The following is a 21,986-nucleotide window of genomic DNA, read 5'->3' on the forward strand; positions in this document are numbered from 1 at the left end:
GACTAATTTCTTATTGAAGAAACCAAACAAGGGATGTCGAGAGATTTATCAACTCATACTCGTCTTAAATGGAACACCAAACACAGCCTAAAAATATAATTTCGCATTATTATTATTTTTATATGAATGAGCATAAAATCAAGTATATCACAAAAAAATAAAAAATAATCATTCTCAATATTTCAGTGGTAAAACAAATTTTTTTTGGTTCAGAAATTTTTTTTTATTTTATTTTGAGTTTTGATTCAATAAAATTTCAAATTTTAGTTTTTGTACAGTAACTTTAAATTTTTTTTTTGTTTTTTTTTTTAAAAAATCGTAACTATGTATTGAACTTTTTGAAGTACTTAATTTTACTTGTGAAATACTTAATTTCAATTTTAAAATACTTGATTTAGTAAATGAGTGAACTAAGTACTTCAAAAAGTTCAATACTTAATTGCGAATTTTTTTTAAATAAAAAATATTAAATTAAATGTATATGTCATTCAAATACATCGGGAAGGTGGGGTGGAAAGAAAAGTTGACCAATAAAATAGGAATTTATTCAATTTTTATTAATCAGAAAGGATAAAAATGTAAGAATACATGAAACATGAAGTAAAAAATAAGTTGGACTTTTGTCGGTAGGTATTAAAACACAAAAAAAATGATGGGTATTGAATCTTAAATTAATTATAGACATATGTATTTTTCTCCAAATTGCCCTTGAAATAAACCGTCAAAAAACAAAAGTTTTTGTAAAAAACCAATTTTAAAAACTTAATAGATTAAAACCTAGGAATCTTTCAATTTAAATAAAATAATTTTAACTCGTTAATATTTTTAAATTTTTCTTGGCCTTAGTAGAGCTCTAGCTATAATTTCCCCTCTCACACTGTCCGTCCATAACTAATATAAATACAATCAGAACCCATAATCCATGCAATTACCTCTTCCCGTCTCTCAAATCAAAATCATAATATGCTGGTGATTTTGTAATATTAAAATAATCTGCTAGTAAGCGTAAAAGAAAAGAAAAAAACAAGAAATTTTCAAGAAATGCTAGCCTTAAACATCCCCGCGGCGTTCCTGGTGGTGGCAGTGATGGTGGCGGAGGCCGCCACCGGGAAGAGCGTGATGTTGTCTCTGGAGAGAAGGAACGACGAAGGAATGGAACTGAGTCGACTGAGAGCGCGTGATCAACTCAGGCATGGGAGATTACTGAAGGAACAGATCAACTCTACGGGGATCGTAGACTTCCCCGTCCAGGGAACCTATAATCCTTATCTTGTTGGGTAAAGAAATCTAATCACATATTTATCTTGTTTTTCTGTTTGCTGAAATTGTTGGAAAAATGGATTGTGTAGCAATTTAGAAACGATAATTACGTCGAACGAATCGGTTAATGAGAGAAATCTATATCGTTAATAGATTTTCGTAATAAAATTATTTCTTGATTATCAACTAGGTTGAGACTTGAGATGAATCATAATTCGAATTTCTTGAGCGAAAAGATTAATGAAATATATATATAAGAAAAAAAAATAAAAAAATTTACAAGAATTCACATGAATTTGAGCTATTCATTCGCAAGTGTGAACTGACGGGAAATGGTGTGTAGAACCCACTTCTATTTGCATTTGCATATTATTTTTTTCATCCATTCCTCTCTAATTTAGTTAGACATGCAAATATTTTGAATATTTGCACTTAAAATCCGAGTTTGCACGATATAAACTTTTGAATTTGAATTTTCTAAGCTTATATACTTAAAATTCAAACTTTTGAATTAAATCTGAGAGTTTTCTTCTGGTTTTGGATTTTTAAGTTGTTAACGCTTAGAATTCAATATTGAAAAGTTTGTACGACAAATTGATAGCATTCTAAGTATTTCTAAGTTCATGTAGCTTTAAAATTTATAGTAGTATCATTTCAAAGTTGATAGTAATTATCTTACAAACATATTACCAATAATCATGAGCACGGAAACAAGACAATAATGTGTCGAGGAAAAATAATCAAACTTTTGTCTCAGCTATTTTCCCATGAAATTTTTTGTTCACGGGCATGAAGCCCATGTATTCCTAAGACCTAAGCATGATATCATGTTTTTATTCTGATATGATAAGGATATTCTCAGGTAGAAAACATGATATATAAAATGGGAAAAAAATTAAATTGGCCTGCAGGTCCGGCCTACACAGGCGTTTAATTTATTTATTTTTTTTATTTTATCTGAAGCAGTTAAATTTTTGTTTTAATCTGTAGCTTAATAGGTTATTGCTATATATTTATTTTATTTTCTGTGTGTGTTAACACAATTTATTGCCTTTATTTTATTTGGTAAAATTTTATCATGCCAATTGGTAATATTAAGGATAGAGAAAAATTAATATGTATATTAGATATATTAATTAAGAGTAGGTCTCATGTGAGACCGTCTCACGGATCACAATCCGTGAGACGGGTAAACCATACCCATATTCACAATAAAAAGTAGGCAAAAACTTGTGTGAGACGGTCTCACGGGTCGTATTTGTGAGACGGATCTCTTATTTAGGTTATCCATGAAAAAATATTATTTTTTATGCTAAGAGTATTACTTTTTTATTGTGAATATGGATAGGGTTGACCCGTCTCACAGATTAGGATCCGTGAGACGGTCTCACATGAGACCTACTCTAAAAAGTAATACTCTTAGCATAAAAATTAATATTTTTTCATGGATTATCCAAATAAAGTTCCGTCTTAAAAAATACGACACGTAAAACCGTCTCACACAAGTTTTTGCCATTAATGAATATCTTGCTCAATAGCTTCTATGGGCGGCACCTCATTTGTAGGCTACCAAACATTAAGGACATTGCTTTTAACTCAAATTAATGGTATCCTATTTGTTACGGAAGTGTCAAATTTTGGACGATGTCTTAGTCGAAACTCAAATGTAACATTTCTCTCTCCCAACTCAAATTACTTGAAGTTCATTTGGTACGAAAATATCAAATTTGAGACGATGTTTCAAGTTCGAGACTCAAATGTAATAATTTTCTCCCGAAAAAAATTTAATAATAGAAGATTAATCTAAATTATTTTCATAAAAGATAGAGTAATAGTTTGGTAGACATGTTTGTATATTTTTATCTACTCTTTCGGTGTCACAAGAAGAACTAAATTTTAATATATTTTTATTATAATCTCTTGATTTACGTTTTATTCCTAGAATCATTTTTATTTCAATGAATATATAATCCATTAAAATTTGATTTTTCGAAATTCCTATATTTACCATATTTAAATTAGATATATGCAACATGTACTCATCGTTAAATATAAGCAATAAGATTTTTTAATGGTATGTAAGTTGTAACTCTCTAGAGACCAGGACTAGGGGTGTCAAAATGTGACACGACCCAACACGAAAAAAAATCAGATTCGGGTTGGGTTTTTCGGGTTCGGGTTGGATTCGGATTGGGTGAATTCGGGTTAGTGCCATGTTAGGCAGGTTTCGGGTTGGGTCGCGGGTTGACCCACGAACTTTTTTTTTGAAAATATTACCTATATTTTTATATATTGTATGTTTGAACAAAATTTATTGTATATTTATATGATAAATTTTCATCATTTAATATTTATTTTGCATATTTTTATTTTTTTAACAATGTTTTATTTGATTTAGTAAATATACTTTTAATTTTCTATGATTAAACTTTCAAATTTAAATAAAAAATTTTGTTATTATGTGTTTAAATTAAAATATTATTATTATTTTTTATTTTTTTTAAATTTTTTTCATTAATTTTTTTTAAAAAAATTAAAAAAATTAATAAAATTCGGCTTAGGCGGGTTGAGTCGGGTTATACGGGTTCGTGTTCGGGTTGGAAGTTTTCGGGTTGCTTCGGGTTCGGGTTGGAAAAAAACTAAAAAAAATTCGCGGGTTGACCCGAAACCCGACCCACCCAATTGGTTGCTCATGGATTCTCACTTGTACTCCCCATGAAAATGGCAAGGGTGCGATCCCTCCCCCCACCTCCTAGATTAGGGTTTCAAAAAAAAAAAGTTGTAACTCTCTAAGTGTGGGTTTGAATTACGTGATGAAAATTCTTGGATTTGAAATGGCATGACATCTAAGAAATAGATTTCTAATAACGAAAATAGCCAATTTAGACCTCAAAATGGTTTTTGTTTTTGGCTTTTCGTGAGTATGATAATATGACATTGAATATGTTAACAATGACTGGTATCACGTTAGTAATTACAAAACCAAATTGAATATTTTCTCTTTAAAATTTAATTTTTAAAAAAATTACATGGGGCCATTATTTGTTTAGGCTTAGTACAAATAGCTGAATGCAATTAAACTTTTTTTTTTTTGATGCAATTTAGAATTAGAATTTTTAAAATTTCTTGTAGATTTTATATTTCCCCCGCCTCTAATACAATTCAATTTTGTAGGCTATATTACACAAGAATTCAATTGGGCAGTCCCCCTCGAGAATTCTACGTACAGATCGATACTGGGAGTGATGTGCTGTGGGTTGGTTGTGAGCCTTGTTTGGGTTGCCCCTTAACCACTAACCTCAATGTGATTTTCCCCCTTCCATCTGTGAAATTATTTTTATTGTTTTTTCAATATTTATTATTTCTAATAAGCTATCGATAAAAAAAAAAAAAAAAAAAATAGAAGTTGCCCTATTTTGGTTCATATTATGTCCATCTTCGAGTCTACTAATAACTTTTTATTTCCGCTTGGACTAAACAACCAAATTTCGACGACTTAAAGAATGTGAACACATAATAGGTGAAGTTAGGGAATGATGTTTTTGGTAATTTGAACTTCTTCAAAATGAACATCTTAATTTATTTTAACTAAAAGCTTTTCTAATTTTAGTTAAAAAATTATATAAACAGTTATGAGGCTTATATTTTCTATGTTTGAACAGATTGAGCTCGAGCTTTACAATCCATCAGAATCGACGACATCTTCTCCAATATCTTGCTTAGATTCAAGATGTACTATGGGTTACGCATCTTCTGATTCGAGCTGCTCGATTAGCAACAGCTGCATATACGATTTCCACTACGGGGATGGGAGTGGGACGTCGGGATATTATGTATCAGACTTGCTGAATTTGAACATTATCTTGGGGAACTCGGAGACTACGAGTTCCTCGGCCGATGTTGTTTTCGGGTGAGTTCTGATCCTTCTTGTAATGTTCATGTGTTATATATAACTAATTTAGGCAGCCTTCCTTGTGTAGAACTACGTATTTATATGGTCCATTCGGTTTGTAAGCATTGTCCTAGGCGTTTTTTTTTTGCTAAAAAGAAGACAATGTCCATTTAGTTTCTGAAAATGTTATAAATCAAAATAAATGGTTTTCAAGTCATATATTAGGAAAATCATGAAAATTTCCCTCTTTTTTTTGGCTTTAAGTCTCTTTTCCTAACATGTCAAATATTGCTGATGTGACACATAGATATTGCCGAAATGACAACCGATGTTTTTGATTTGTAAAACGATTAAGACAAGAATTTGATTTTTTAGATTACTCACAAAAACGAAAAATCAAAACAGACTAACTTAGAGGATTACTTTTACAATTTTTTCGTTATATATCTAACTAACCTCGTTAGTACGGGCAGATGTAGCAGGTTAGAGACGGGTGATCTTACGAGTACTGATAGAGCCATAGACGGCATATTCGGGTTTGGGCAAGCTAGTTTATCAGTGATCTCGCAGCTTTCTTCGGAAGGAATCACTCCCCATGCGTTCTCTCACTGCCTGAATGGAGGCAGCGGAGGCGGCGGTATCCTGGTGCTTGGCCAAGTTGTCGATCAAAATATTGTCTATACGCCCATTGTCCCCTCGCAGTACGTATAACCACACTTCAATCATGAGTCTGATTTTCTTATTTAAATTCTGGGGGTTTACAATTTGGGGGGTTTTTTTTTGGTTGGAACATTGCATTTTTTGTCTATATTTTCATCAATTTGCGATTTTTTGTCATCTATATTGTCAAATTTCAGTCTTAGTTTATTACATATTTTTGTCTTTTTAGTAATTTTATTCATTTTTCTAATGTGACACTGATGTGACACCAATGCAGCGCTGACGTGTGTAGTGTCACATAATCGCTCATGATGAAAAATGACTAAAATTACCAATAATCAGAAGATACATTGACTAACACTTAAATTTGATCATATAGCTGACCAAAATCGTAAAAAAGCAAATATGCAAGACCAAAAATATAATTTTACCTATTATATATATATAAGATGATCGGCCGATTGTCTCACTTACAAAAAAAAAAATGTGGATCAATCAAAATTATTTTATTTTGCAGTTAGATGATCGACATATCATCTTATACAAACACACCGAGAGTAAAACTCCCGATGTAACATAGATTCACCTTATGTATATAATATTATTTGCTTACATTGTGCATTAGCATCCTAACTCGTACAATTAATACATTGAAGCAATAAAATAAGAATGAGAATTTAAATTAACGACAGTCTCCACCAACTTGATTTATTGTGTAGGACAGTAAAGTTCGGTCGAGTCCACAATAGATAATTTGGATGAATGTAGATTTATATGTCAAATATATATTATCATCGTACTTTAATTTCTTGGAAAACAAATTTTATGTGGGAAATATTAATGGTGAAACCAAGGATACAGAAAAATTACCAAATGATTTCTTGGAATGCTTCTGCTCGGAAATCACAATAAATCGTTATATCTCGAGAAACAAATTGTCATTAAAAATGACATGCCATTTGCATCTTTAACATGTTATTTCCGTGTCCTAATTCTCAGGCCACACTACAACGTAAATCTACAAAGTATTTCTGTAGACGGGAAGATATTATCCATCGATTCATCAGTCTTCGCGACAACAGACGACGGGGGTACGATAGTCGATTCAGGAACAACTCTGGCATATTTCCCCCAAGAAGCGTATAATACCTTTGTTCAAGCGGTGAGTGACACGAAAACGCGATTTTTAAATCGATACACATCAGAACTTATAAATTTTGGGACAAATAAATTGAAATACTATCATGTTTCGCAGATTACGGAGTCTGTTTCACAATCTGTGCAACCCTTTATTTACAAGGGAAACCAGTGCTACATAACTAATTCCAGGTTTTCTTCTAAATATTTTACCACATTGTGATAACTGCTAAAAACTATGGACTCGGTTATATTTTCGGTATTTTTTGATTTTAGTTTTCAAAAATTTATTGGAAAATGAAATATATGTATGATTATATTTTTACAAAAGAATAAAATTTACTAATAAAAGTCAAATCATATAATTTTGTCTCCCTGCTGATTTTTTAAATTATGTATCAGATATGCATTTAAAAAAAATGAAATGTTATGTAAATTAAAATATAATATTAGGAGATTGAAAATGGATTCCTACAAAATAAATTTAAATTGAGGTATTAGCATTATTTATGTTTTTAAATATGAGAAAATGTATTTAAAAACCAATAAACAAACAAATCCAGGGAATTTCCAAAATCTTCTTATAAATTGATCTATTTTGGTTTAGATCATTTAAATAGTCAAAATTTTGTTTCAGCGCAATAAGTTATTATCTTTGCTCTTTTAGTAATTTTTAACGAGATGGTTGACGTGAAATCAGACATGTCAGCTATATTCGGTAACACATCAGCACTATCGTAAAAGAAGACTGAAAGTACAAAAAAACAATTTATACCACCAATACCAAAATGTTACTATTTTAAGATCAACTTACGAGACGATTTTAGTAATTTACCTAATAAACACAACATAATTCCCATGGGATATATATGATTATGTTCTGTACTTTTCCCCTCTGTGTTTGAAACCTATATATTTCTTCTTGCTTCGTTTAAGTTATGATACTGCACATTTTTTTAATTATATACGATTAATTTAATTTAATTTTTTCCAGTGTCTTGGAAATATTCCCTCCCGTTGCTTTAAACGTTGGTGGTGCTGTATCAATGAAGCTAACACCCATCAATTATCTTTTACAAGAAAAATCTACAGTAAGAATATATTTTATATTAATTTTTTTTCTTTTATTTTCTTAATTTTTTCTTTTATTTATTTAAGTATAATATTGTATGAACACAATATGACTTGCTTTAAACTACTCTTGACGGGCGAGGTGTGGTGCATTGGGATTCAACCAGTTTCGGGTCAAGGATTTACAATCTTAGGAGGTATGTATTTTTTATAATCATATTTTGGGAAAAATTATGAGCAAACGTATCGGATAAGTTTTCGATATTTCTGTTTATAGAAGATGGCCCGAAATTATCTCGATATAAATGCCTCTCAAAATGTTAAATTGTATTTTTAGTCATGTATCTTAAAAATTGAGTCAGTTTTCCACTAAAGTGTTAACGGCACCACATACACTTAGCATTATTCGATATCATGTCTGTATTATCTGTCACAAAATCTTTACTTCAGCGAAGGACAAAATGTGCAAAAGAAACATAGTTATTGGACTAAGACACAAAAAATGTGACTAACTAAAATTCATAATCAAAATTAGGACAATTTACAGGACCTATTTTACAATTTTCATATATTATTTTTTTGTATCAGGTGTTGGATTTAGATCTGTATTTATTTTTCTTCTCCTTTTGACAGATATTATTCTGCAAAACAAGATTGTTGTGTATGATTTAGCTCGTCAAAAAATTGGATGGATGGATTACAATTGTAAGTTTTATACCACTCATTGCGCTTTTTTAATGAATGATGTTATTGGTACTCATTTTTTTAAAAATAAGTCTCTTGTGAGACGGGTCAATCAGATCTATATCAGAAATGAAAAGTAATATTTTTTGCATCTAAGTGGTAATTTACTTTTCATAGGTCGAGTCAGATATGAGATAATTTATATCGGACGTTGAAAAAAATCCTGGACAAAACATGCAAAGTCATGCTAAGATCAATTTTGGCAAATTAGATGACCTAAATCTATATAAACCAACATACATGACGAGTTTTACAAACCATCTGATCCGTCAATTTCTTGAGACAGATTTCCAACCCAATTCATGGAAAAATATTACGTTTTATGTCAAAAGTATTATTTTTTTTTTGCAGATATACAAGTAACAGTTACTCTAACGTTAATATCTTATAAAAGATTTATGTTTTGTAGGTTCATCGTCCGTGAATGTGTCAACTATAAATGGTACATATGAACTGATTAACGAAGGACAAACTGGAAATAACAATGGAATTGGACATAACAACTCGGCTTGTCACAAGTTAATACAAAATTCCTCTACATTATTCCTCATATCATTATTCGTTATTTTAACAATTATATAGCATTAATTGGACATGTATTTATATTCCTTAGTACCATTCTCCATTTTAATGTAATAAATTTTTTTTTTTGTGTGCAAAAATTGTCATAAAATCATGACATCTACTCATATATAGAGTAAAATATTTCTGATTTTAAATTATTCACAAATCACTAGCAATACCCCATAATTTTGTAAAAATTAAAATTTGGGTTACTAAAATAATATTTGAATTTCAGTTAGAAATCAACAAACGACTTAAATTTTTCATCATATCACATTAAAATAAATTTATTTTTATTTATAATGCATATTCTAAGAGTTACCAATAATGATAATACTTTCGAGTTCATAGTTGGTAATGAAGTAATTCAAATCTACACTAATTATCTAAGTGATTAGAGTTCCAATTTCTGCATTATATATATATATATATATATATATATATATATATATATATATATATATATATATATATATATATATATATATATATATAAATTATAGTGTAAATAGACGATAAATCCTTCATTGATTTCTCTATATGTTTTAAAAATATTGTCTTACATTTTATTATTCAAAATTTCCAATTTAATTAAAACTGATTAATATTATTTAAATGTATAAAAAAAATTAAAATTAAGAAATATTTGTAAAAGTAAATGCTATTTCAATTTCATTTTAAGTCGTGTGTATATATGATTGTCATGAAATTCTTAAAGAGAGTATCTAACAAGGAAATATAATTAGTTAGAAATGGAATGCATTAGCATAATATTTAAGGGACAACAACATTTTTTGTCATTTAACTTACACATTTTTCTTTTTTGTCATATTATAAATCAATTCACAGTGTTAGTCCAATAACTTGCAAATTTTTTTCATTTTGTCCTCTTTTTTTTTACTGGAATTCTTACGTGACACTGGAAAATGATAATATGACATCGAAAAATAATGACATATCACTGAACATTGTTGAAGTTCCGATATCATGCCAGCACTCAGGTGAAATATAAGAATAAAAATGAAAAATATTTCAATTTAATTTATTAAATCATGAGCCGGTCAATAACATGATAAAAAATTGAAAAAAATTGCAATTAACAGGATAAAAAATATTGTTTTCTGAACATTATACACGAGGGCTAAGGAGACACTGATCAAGGACCTTGATTATTGATGACATCTTCATACCGATCATCAATATTCATGTATCACAAAATTTTCATGCAGTGATTTTGTTGCTTTCCGTTGATAATGTCTATGATTATGGACGTCAACATGTGATTGAAAAATGAGAAAATAGTTACGATTTTTTTAGTTAGTGGAATATGATTATGAATGTAGTATGATATATGAATAATAAATAAAATATATATATGTAGATACCATAATGAATTTATGACTCTAATTCTTTGTAAAACTTGAACCAGACGTTGAATTAAACAAAGATTTATAATCAATAGCTCAAGCGTCACGTATCGGTTATTTTACCCAGAAAGAATAATTATTGTACACAGCATGTTTGCTATTAGGCTTTTCTTTAAATATTCTTCTAGATATCATAACCATATAATTAGGAGTTATAAACGACAGTGATAGCCATAACATCCTTGGTTAAAAGCATTTATTAGTAGATTTGCTGTGAGGGAGGGAATCTTGATAGCCATTTTGTTGAATCATTTGACATACCCTCGCAAAACCTTCTGCTCCTATTGCATACCGTTGAAGAGGCTCAAGGCTGTCATCAACGGTTTCTTGCTACTAGAAATTTTGGTGGAGGAATGCTCCGCTGAAATCTTGGAAGGTCTGGATGTTCCCCGAGCAAAGCAGATTGAACCATTGTTGGGCCGATATGTCCAGGGTGGTAAGGAAGACCCAACACTTGATGGGATCCGAGTACTGATGTAAGAGAGCCACATTTTTTTAAAACGTGACAGATGCTCTTCAGGGTCTCTCGTCCCATCATATTCCCCCACGTTCGAGAATTTGAAGTTCTGGTGCAAGCAGGGACGGATCCAGGAATAAGAGTTGGGGTGAGCTTGAACTAAATATGATAAGTTATATATTATTAAAAAAAAAGTACATTATATCGTTCAACGAAGTTGTGCCTTACGGGATTTTAAAACATAAAATTCATCAATAATAGAATTTACACCAATATGTTTAGCTAAATCTCGTTCAATATAGAGTGTCAAACAATCGGCAAGAAAGTCATCCTCCATTTTATTGCGAAGTGCCGTCTTCACATGCTTCATTGCTGAAAAAGCCCGTTCAATAGTGGCAGTAGACACAGATAATGTCAAAACAAGATGAATCAATCTAGTCAACATAACATAAACACTTGACCGTCCACTCTCGGTCAATTGCTGACACAACTCAACAAGTGTAGAAACCTTTAAATTCTGCATCACATCGAGTTTATAAATGTATCAATTCATACTTCAAAACAACAATTTCTTGATCTGTGAAATCTCCAGGATAAAACTTCTTCGCAAGCTTGCAAATATCATCACTGTTAAATGAGTCAAATGAATTTTTAGGATCTAAAGCTATACTAAGAGAAAGAAGTTTCACCGATGACTCATTGAACCGAGTATTTAACTCCATCAAAATGAAATCTATTGCTGCATTATAAACATCAAAGTGGTAATGATGTTCTATTGAATAAACCGTCGCTAATTAAAACCGCCGATCCACCTTTTTTTTATTTTTTAATAATGTAGCGACGGTTTTAGCAATAACCGTCGCTAATAATTGCGACAGTTTTTTGATAAAACTGTCGCCGTTCCACATCGGCGACAAGTTTACTAAAACCGTCGCAAAAGTAGCGACGGTTATCAAAAACCGTCGCTACAACCGTCGCTAAATAAAAAAATGGGCTGGTCTATAGCCCAGTATAGCCCTAGCGTAGATCCGTCTCTGGGTGCAAGTGTGCAACTATTCTGCCAATACGTCAGCAGAAAAAAGATGCATCAAATGAGAGGAGGTGGGGTTGTTCTGCTGCTCCCTCAAGTGATCCATGTCCTAAATCACCGTTTTTTTTTTCTTGCATATGTGCTTCGTGATCACCCCTAGGAGGAGAGTGGTTTGTTTCTTTGCCTCTGAGCTAGCACTTGGTCAGTGGTAGTAGTTATTAGTTGAGTGAGTTCACTAATATTGAAACATCGATTGCGTTGTTGTTGGCTAGAGTCTCCTTGATCTTCATGTTTAAGATTATTCCCCTACCTTGAACTCACCATCTTTTCTTTGATTTTTCACGGACGATGCAAATTGATGTAACCAAAATTTTACCTTAGGTTCGGTCTAGTGAGCACATCTTAAATATCTATGAGTTCGGGATGACAACAAGGGGTCGGAGGATCTTCATATATGAAAAAAATTAGATGGCACCAGAAATATTTCTAAGAACATAAAATTCAGATCAACCCTAGTATAAATTTGACCACGAGGCGGGTCAGACTTACCTAGGTTTCCTAATAGGACTCGAGTCGGATCGTGCTACGAGAGGTACCACAATCTGTAAATTTTCACATAAAATTACTCAATACAAAAAATGATTATATATCCAAACATTAGTTTACACACACAATACTTAATTACTCATCATGTTGCAACAAAAAAATTTAAAGTGTTATTATTTTTATATTAAATTAAAGTAGTCAATTTTTATATAATCTTCAAATATTTCCAAAAAAAATATTTCTCAGAACAAATATACCTATTAAGATTTTACTCTAAAAAAAATCAGATAGACTACCTGATTACCTTCTCGTAAAAAACTAGAATCCTCTTATTCATTTACGGTTAATGAGATCCTACCTATGTGGTCACTACCTTCACTTCATTTCAAGGTAAGATAAAATGGTTCTATATATACATGGAAAAATCTTGGCCATTCATCAGTCACGAAGACAATTCTCACATAGATAAGATGATTCATTTACTAGTCAGCTTACCCGACCGTCAACTAGACAATTTTGGTGGCCAATTTCAATTTTTCCAACGGCTTGTCGGTCTTCATGACTGGGGTTTTTTTTTTAAATAATATATTTTTAAAACTTATTTACTAAAATATTACAGATTCTAAAACTTTATCAAAATATAACAATCCGGAGATTGAAGTTCCGGATTCAGAATCCGGAACAGACTGGAGAATCCGTGCCCAATCCATGTGTCCGGATTTTAATTTTTTTTAAAAAAATAGGGCGATCGGCGACAGTTTAATCAAAACCTGTCGCATATGCGACGGTTTAAAAAACCGTCGCTATTGGCGACGGTTTTACCAAAAGCCGTAGCTAACTACCGTGACCCCACTTTCCCACCCCGTGACTCCTCCCTTCCATTCCCGTGACTCCTCTTTCCAATTTAAATTGCGCCGAAAACGTAACAATTCGAACACATTTTCTCAGCAAGTCTTCTTTGTTTTTCTTCTTCTCTAGATTCACTCATTTTTTGTTATGTTTTTTGCGGCGACAGTTTCGATTAATAAAAATTCGTCTCGATCGGACGTTGTGTTGATAAGCTTGGTTTTATCGAAAATTATCAGGTATGAAATTATTTTATTTTTATTGAATTAATGTTGTTTTATAATTTTTGTTTTTGTAATAAAGCTTAACTTTTTGAGATGTTATTTCATGCGAGTGAATCTTCAGAGGTAACATTATTTTTTTTAAATTTAATATATTATTGTTTTGGAATTAATTATACGAGTGAATTAATTGTTCTTTTAATAATTATATTGTAGATGTTGTGTTTTATAAGTTTAATTTTTAATAAATAATATAAAAATTCTCATAATTAACATATTGTATTTTAACTGTTTAACGTGTCAATTATAATAATCTAATAAAATATCTCGCGCATATGCGCGAGAGGTTCTGTCTCGCACATCCATTTACTCGCGTATATGCGCGCCTCCAGCCGCGCATATGCACCCAAGGTTCTGGACGTTCCGCGCATGTGCACGCATTCAAGCCACTCAAGTGCGCGCATGCTTCTGCATTCCTCGCGCATGTGCGCCCATACATGTCGCGCATGTGCGCGGGGATCCTTCCTTGCAAGTTGTACCTCATGCCAAATCTTCTTTCGGCTCTCCCGATCTGATCCGTTCCGTCTATAATTATCTCAATTAATAGATAATTCATTTCAGATTAATCTCATATTATAGTAATAAAATATCGGGATTTACAGTACATGCATTAAATTATCAATAATAATAATAATAACAAATTTTTTTCAATAATATATTTTGAATTAATTTACTTAAAAGACTTTTTTTGTAAGTAAATTAAGTTTTAAGGTAACATAAATTTTATATATAGTAAAACAATTTTGAAAAATTAAATTTATCTTGTAAATTTTTCATTTGTTTTTGTTTATTATGTTTTTTTTCTTTTTAATTTATTTATACTCTTAATTGTTAAAATTGTTCATTTGAAAATTGTAATTACATATATTTAAAAATTTTAATTTTTAATACTATTATTATCTAAATTTAATTACTATAAGTATATTTAAATTACTGTCATTAGCTATAAATAACGTAATTGTTTAAATTTAGCGTAACTTAACAATTTAAAATCCGTGCCTTAGCGACGGTTTAGGTTACACTGTCGCAGAAAGCGACGGTTTGCGGTTAAACCGTCGCCGCTTTCCTTTTTTTTAAAACAACAAATTAAAATCCGGATACATGTATTGGACACGGATTGCTATTCTCTTGTAGCCTAACAGCGACTCATTCATGGCGTCTACGGATAATCCTCTGCTCCTGGACTTCACCTTCCCGCCGTATGATGTGATCGAACCCAAACATATCCGCCTCGCAATCCGATCAATACTCAGCAAACTTGTGAGTGGGTAACTGCCCAGAATTCTTTACCAGTTCAATTGCATATATGCTTCAACCGCGTTTGATTAACGAAGTTGAGGGATCAATTTTTGTTTTATTTTTTTGGTTCCTTGGTAGACTATTTATAGCTTGCGACAACTTGTGAATGGGATTTGAATTGTTTGATTTCATGTTTATTTAAAGGAGTTTATGCATATCTATTAGATAGAGTTTGAACTATATCTAAATCCAAGTGCATCTTGAATCGAATGCCACGGACCGACCCTTACAATTTCTTTGGCTTGTGAGCTGTAGGAGGCTGAGTTGATTGAATTGGAAAATACAGCGAAGCCCACATGGCCAAAGCTGGTAATCCCTCTGGAGAAGATCATAGACAGATTATCAGTCGCTTGGGGGATCGTTAGTCACCTCAATTCAGTGAAGGATACGCCGGAGCTTAGGGCCGCGATCGAGGAAATTCAGGTGATAATGGATTATTGGTTGGTTTTGTTTCCATGGATGAAAACGGCTTTTCGTGGCTGATTTCTGTAAAAGAAAATAATGTAATTTGCAGCCCGCAAAGGTTGAATTCGAGTTGAAATTAAGGCAGAGCAAGGTCATTTACCATGCGTTTAAAGCTATTAGAGATTCCTCGGACTGGGAAAATTTGAATGACGCCCGCAAACGAGTGGTGCTCAGTGAGTTTACACTTCGGTTTAATTTCAACGTTTATCAAAATTCTTTTGACACATGCACATACATTTATATATTTAGGTCTCATGTGAGATCGGTCGATCTAGTCCATACATAAAATGTGAACTTATACTTTTGACATAAACAATAATATTTTCATGGGTCGTTTCTTATAACATATCATAAAATTAACCGGTGAGACGGTTCACTGGAGTTTTTGGGATATAAATAATCCAACCTAGTATGTTAGCAAAGGCTGAGCAAGAATACCATCCAGGCTGGACTTGAGGTCATGAGATTGATAGGTGCATGTCTCTTTCTTGATTTTGAGAGGGGCCGAAAAAAAGTGTAGTTAATCATTGTATTAGATTCATTGGTCCGAAAGAAAGAATTTTTTTCAAATTGAAATTAATGAATTTTTATCTTTGATCAATTATGTTGCAAGGAATGTTAAATGGATTGGTTTTGTTAACATTTATAAACAAAAGAGAGATCTTAACTTCTTAATTATGTAGACTTAGTTAATACTTGGTTTTAAAATGGCAAGATGGATTCTATGTAATTGAGATTATTTGGAATATGTTAGCCTTAATACAAATAGTTTAAATATTTTACTTTACTGTCTTTTTCATTATGTCTAAACTTCATGGGTTGGTTTTGAAAAACTCAAATTAATGAAAGAATTGAATGATGCACCCTATTGTTTGAGGTGCTCAGCTTTTAAAATTTGACTCAAACCCCAAAAAATCTTAGACCTGATTGCTCCCATGATTAAGAAAAGCAAAATCTTAGTGGCATTACTTTATTTAAAAATGAAAGATTATTGTATTGAAATTTAGGAATGTTTCTTATGGATCTTAATGTAATGAAAACTCCTGCAAAATAAATTTATTATCTTTAGTATAAAAAATATCGTCCTAAACGTAAGTGATCAAACAATTATTGCTATAGCTAGTTCCATCGAATTCAATTCTGAATTTTATGCAGTGAAGTTAAAAGAAGCAGTTCTGAATGGAGTTTCTCTTGATGATAGCAGCAGAGAGCGCTTTAATGAAATAGAACAGGTATTGGCCTAAGGAAATTTATCATCTACAATCAATGGAACAACTCATTTTTATTGAATTTCCTCAGACTATCAGTACAAGATACTTAAATTAATGACGCGACGAATCATTTTCCATTTTCCTACGTTTTCATGGGGATTTAGGAGCTGGAAAAACTTGGTCAGAAATTTGAAGAGAACATATTAGATGCCACAAAAAACTTTGAGAAACTTATAACAGACAAAAAGGAAATCCAAGGCTTGCCTTTTACCATCCTGACGATAGCTTCAGAGACTGCGATTCGCAAGGTATCATACAGTCGATTATTAATTTTTTTGAGCTGAATTTGAGGCCTTATTTCTCACTTGGGAAGTAATTTTCTTACTTTCTTGATTATTAAAAGGGTTATGAGGAGGCGACTGCTGATAAAGGCCCTTGGATTATTACCTTGGATGGTCCAATGTATCGCTCTATCTTGCAGCATTGTTCTAATAGATCTTTAAGAGAAGAAGTTTTCAGGGCCTATGTAACCCGTGCGTCGTATGGACCTCTAAACAATACGCCTCTTATCGAGCGGATTTTGCAGCTCAGATTGGAGAAAGCGAAGCTTCTTGGTTATTGTAACTATGCTGAGGTATCTTTAATTTCACGAGTCTTGAGCTGAGTTTGTTTTCTTGCACAATGTTTTTCTCGCAGAAGCTCACAAGTTTCATATTTTAGGTCAGCATGGAAACAAAAATGGCTACCATTGATAAAGCGAATGATCTAATAGAAAAGCTTCATAATGCTTCTTGGAGTCCTGCCGTTAAGGGTACGTAGATGGATGATTTTAACTTGACATGTTTGATCAACGCTTGAAATAATGATATGTGACGGAATATGTATGAATGAATGTTGAGTGAAGTGGTGATATTATTACAACTCAAATTTATTAAATTTTTATCGGTATCTTGAACTTTTAGAATGTGTGATCTCATGGGCCCAAGTGGCTCAGTTGGGAACTTCTTTTATGCCTGTATATGATTATGATGTTATAGATATTTAACTTTTTCTTGTATATTTTTGTGGATTATTTTTTGGGATGCCTGTAGACATGGAAGATATTAGAGACTTTGCTATAGGTCGAGGTGCTGAAGAGGCTAAAGATATGGATCAGTGGGACATTAACTTCTGGAGTGAAAGGCTCCGTGAGTCCAATTATGACATAAATGAGGTTGGCTTCCCTCCCTAGTTTATCTTACCAATAGAATGCTTCAAACATAACATTTTTTGAGAATGGAATAAGTTTTATGTCTAAAATTTCACATTGAGATGGTAATTCTGATTTATAATGATACACTTCCAACAACCAGAGTCATTCACTTTATCATCATACCATATGCATTTGTATTCTAGTTCCTGTTAGGTAAAAACCACTGTTCAAAAGGTGGCGCCTAGGTCCTAGGCGGTCACCCACCGTATCGATTTTTAGAAAATCGGTGACTCTAGGCGGTGCTGGAAAAATCGTTTGCCTAGGCAGATAACAAATTTTATAGGCAGTTCGATTTTTTTTTATAAAAAATAATAAATTTTAAAATATTTATAATGAAACTGATGAGCACATTTATGCATGTTCTGACTACACCTTGATAACGACATAAAGAAATTGGTTGGATAGTGAAGCAAAGTTTTAGTTCAATTTTCTTCAAGAAATCTACTTTTTCAGGAAGAACTACGCCCATATTTCTCTTTGTCAAAGGTCATGGACGGTCTTTTCAACCTGGCAAAGAGGCTGTTTGGCATAGACATTGAGCCAGCTGATGGCATTGCTCCGGTAAAGTTTCTTAAAAATTCTGCTGCTTTAGGTTGTCTTTCTTGTTGAGAACCCAAGACATGTTTGGACATTTGTGCTTCTATGCAGGTTTGGAATAAAGATGTCAGCTTCTACAAAGTCAAGGACTCTTCACACACTACCATAGCATACTTTTACTTTGATCCTTACTCTCGTCCATCAGAGAAACGCGGCGGAGCGTGGATGGATGTCGTTGTTGGTCGAACTGTTGTGTTTTCTAGTGACAATAAGTCACCTAGGTTGCCAATTTGCCATGTTGTGTGCAATCAAACACCACCAGTTAAAGACAAGCCTAGTCTCATGACAATCCGTGAGGTGTGCATCAGAATACTATTTGAGTCTAATCAAAACTGTGCATTGAACTTTAGCTTCATTCAGTTATCTCTTACCATCGCCCGACCCCGTGATTATTTTTTAATTTTTTTAGTTTTTATTTCCATTATTCAGCTCCTATAAGCCATAGTCAATATATATGCATCTATTTGTTCATCGGTTTTATGATACATCTTTATTTTTCAGTGAATGTTCATAATTTCTTCAGGTTGAGACTGTCTTCCATGAATTTGGCCATGCGCTTCAGCATATGCTCACCAGACAAGATGAGGGTCTTGTTTCAGGCACTAAAGGAATAGAATGGGATGCTGTAGAAATAGCTTCTCAATTTATGGAAAACTGGTGTTACCAACGGTAAATGATCTCTACTTATGCATCCTTTGTCTTCTACCAAATTATAATGTCCCTACTGTATATTCTGAACCCACTGTAAACATTATTGAACTTTATGTGCTTTGTTACTAATGATGAGATAAACAGGCAACATGACTTTAGTTTCTCCTCCCCTGGCTACCGTAGCACCTTTGCAACTCATATTTATGTCATATTTGATGTCACTACCTCATGAATTAACAATATCAGGTTTCCAAATTATGTGTGCACGCGGTCTAAATTTATGAAGGCTGTTTACGTAATTACGTGAGTTATTTGAAAAATGAGATAAACGGGCAACTTAAGTTTCCACCGAAACTCAAGTTATACAAGTTGTGGCAGCAAAACAGTGGCTAATAATCTTGCATGCCTTTTCAGGGACACTATGTTAAGCATAGCCAGGCATTATGAAACTGGAGAATCTCTTGCAGAAGAGACATGCTTGAGAGTTCTTTCTGCAAGAACATTTAGGGCCGGTTCACTATTGCTTCGTCAGGTAAACTTAAAGCTAAAACTGTGAAAGGTTTTTTTATCACTTTTTTCTCTATCTATTAATATGGCCATTGAGAGTACCTTTCTCTACTATTTCAGAACATGTAATGCTTCTTTCTTGATGATTGCTCAATGGTTCCAAGACCATCAGAAAATAAGATTCTTGAACGGTTGAACCCTTTGATATTAGAGTTCAGGTCCAAGGCTAGGTGGTGTCTTATCGAAGGGATTCCTATGGCTAGCCATACGTCTTAGCTGTCAAAGGCTTCCTATGATTTAATATGGTAGAATCTAAATATTTGAAAATAATTATAGTAGACGATCAATTATGTAATTTACAAACTATTGAACATCAATAGAACAAATAACCATTATCTATGAGAAAATAAGATAGTATCAGCCAACACCCCTAGTGGTCTAGTGGCACAAACCTCTCCCAATTGAGGATTAGCCAACACCCTAGTGATCTAGCGGCACAAACCTCTACCAGTTGAGGAAAGGCGTGGTTTGAACCCACATTAAAGCAAAAATCTCCCCCCACACCCGGGCTCATCTTTCAAGGCCAAGCCCTTGCTTCTAAGCACAAGGGTTGTCTATGCAAAAGGACGGGCCTCGATGGGCATTGGGCTTAGTTGCACACCCCATGTGGACTTGTAATAACTATGCTCAAACTTTATTTTCCTTTATAACTGCTTTTTGAGCATTATTGATAAGATAAAAATGACTTATCTACCACCATATACGTCCAACTAGGAACAAAGAGTACTCTTTGATGCCTTGGGTGTTAGGTGACTGTCACCACTAGTTCATCATAACTATATTTCGTGGTATATTTGTATGATTTTCAACACCATTTCGTGCTTGCAGCTACGTTATGCTAGCTTGGATTTGGAGCTACATTCAAAATATGATCCACGTGCGGCAGAGTCGGTACATGACATAGATCAGAGAATAGGAAAAAAGACTCATGTAATTCCTTTGCTTCCACAAGACAGATTTCTTTGTAGTTTTAGCCATATCTTTGCAGGTTGGCCGACTGCGTATCTTCTTTCATCCAATCCAGATTCATGTTCGACTGTGATTTGACATTTTTTTTACCATGTATGTCCAAAATGCAGATAAATATGCAGCTGGATATTATAGTTATCAGGTTGATTCCCTAACTGATTCTTTGAGATATCTAGTTACTCATTTAATATTTTGAAAAAAAGAACCCCCACTAATTTTTTCGCTTCAAAGTTTGCTTGAACTTTGATCAAAATTATGATGTTTCAGTGGGCAGAAGTGTTATCTTATGATGCTTTTTCAGCATTTGAAGAAGGTGGTTTGGACAATGAACATGTTGGTATTTTGGCTCCAAACTTTTACCTGCATCGTGTATCTTTTTTTAAATTCAGGTTCAAGTTTAAACTTGATGCATCTTCAACAGGCTATTAAAGCAATGGGCGGTAAATTTAGAGAAACAATCTTGGCCATTGGAGGTGGAAAATCTCCTAATGAGGTACTTGTAACACCAGATCGCGTGTTATCATACACAAGTTCTCTGCAAATGTTAATCAGAATCCATTATCTCACACAAGTTTTCGTCTAATGTTAATCAGAATCGATTATATTTATAAATTTATGCTGATATTGTCAGTCGAGTTATATTTTCATTTTGCTTCTCATTCAGGTGTTCATGGAATTTCGAGGGCGCGAGCCTTCACCTGATCCATTTCTCCGTTACAATGGTTTACTACCTGTTGTTGTACCTTAGCGATTCTCAAGTCCTTCAAAATAATGCAACAAGAATCCAGGCATGCAACGCCATTGTCCTCCAAGCCTCGTGGCATTCGATATTCGAAGGCATTTTAAACCAGTTTGTCCATCTTTGATATAGAATAAACGAGGTGATTTTCGATATATCGAAGAATTCCGTATTGCGAAAAGAATACTGGCATTGATTGGTGCTTGCGATTCCTCAAAGAATTCCATAATGCGAAAAGAATTAAATTCTAATTTATTACTGTTCTCTAACAAAGTGTTATATTATATTTTAATATTTAATTTTTTTAGAAATATCTCTATA

The 21,986-nt window shown here is 32.7% G+C and overlaps 2 protein-coding genes across 3 annotated transcripts; both read left to right on the forward strand.

Annotated features, from left to right (window-relative positions):
* The first annotated feature begins 943 nt into the window (after positions 1 to 943).
* On the forward strand, positions 944 to 9,417 carry LOC140833444 (aspartic proteinase 36-like). The gene is made up of 10 exons (XM_073197775.1): positions 944 to 1,277; positions 4,435 to 4,564; positions 4,923 to 5,170; positions 5,626 to 5,853; positions 6,812 to 6,974; positions 7,068 to 7,141; positions 7,944 to 8,040; positions 8,163 to 8,217; positions 8,654 to 8,725; positions 9,174 to 9,417. The coding sequence occupies exons 1-10, from the start codon at positions 1,042 to 1,044 to the stop codon at positions 9,344 to 9,346; spliced, it is 1,476 nt and encodes a 491-aa protein (XP_073053876.1). The 5' UTR covers positions 944 to 1,041; the 3' UTR covers positions 9,347 to 9,417.
* A 5,617-nt stretch (positions 9,418 to 15,034) lies between these two features.
* LOC140834126 (organellar oligopeptidase A, chloroplastic/mitochondrial-like) lies at positions 15,035 to 21,920 on the forward strand. Of its 2 annotated transcripts, XM_073198784.1 has the most exons (17): positions 15,035 to 15,175; positions 15,470 to 15,637; positions 15,729 to 15,852; positions 16,835 to 16,911; positions 17,055 to 17,198; positions 17,294 to 17,524; positions 17,611 to 17,701; positions 17,982 to 18,103; positions 18,596 to 18,703; positions 18,791 to 19,036; positions 19,263 to 19,408; positions 19,805 to 19,922; positions 20,786 to 20,945; positions 21,037 to 21,068; positions 21,194 to 21,259; positions 21,348 to 21,419; positions 21,591 to 21,920. In XM_073198784.1, the coding sequence occupies exons 1-17, from the start codon at positions 15,068 to 15,070 to the stop codon at positions 21,672 to 21,674; spliced, it is 2,097 nt and encodes a 698-aa protein (XP_073054885.1). In that variant the 5' UTR covers positions 15,035 to 15,067; the 3' UTR covers positions 21,675 to 21,920. The 2 variants fall into 2 exon arrangements, with proteins under 2 accessions (XP_073054885.1, XP_073054886.1); XM_073198785.1 differs by lacking the exon at positions 15,035 to 15,175 and having other exon boundaries at positions 16,840 to 16,911.
* The last annotated feature ends 66 nt before the right edge of the window (positions 21,921 to 21,986 follow it).

The sequence above is a fragment of the Primulina eburnea genome, chromosome 6 (genome assembly GCF_022965805.1).
Source record: "Primulina eburnea isolate SZY01 chromosome 6, ASM2296580v1, whole genome shotgun sequence".
Taxonomy (NCBI): domain Eukaryota; kingdom Viridiplantae; phylum Streptophyta; class Magnoliopsida; order Lamiales; family Gesneriaceae; genus Primulina; species Primulina eburnea.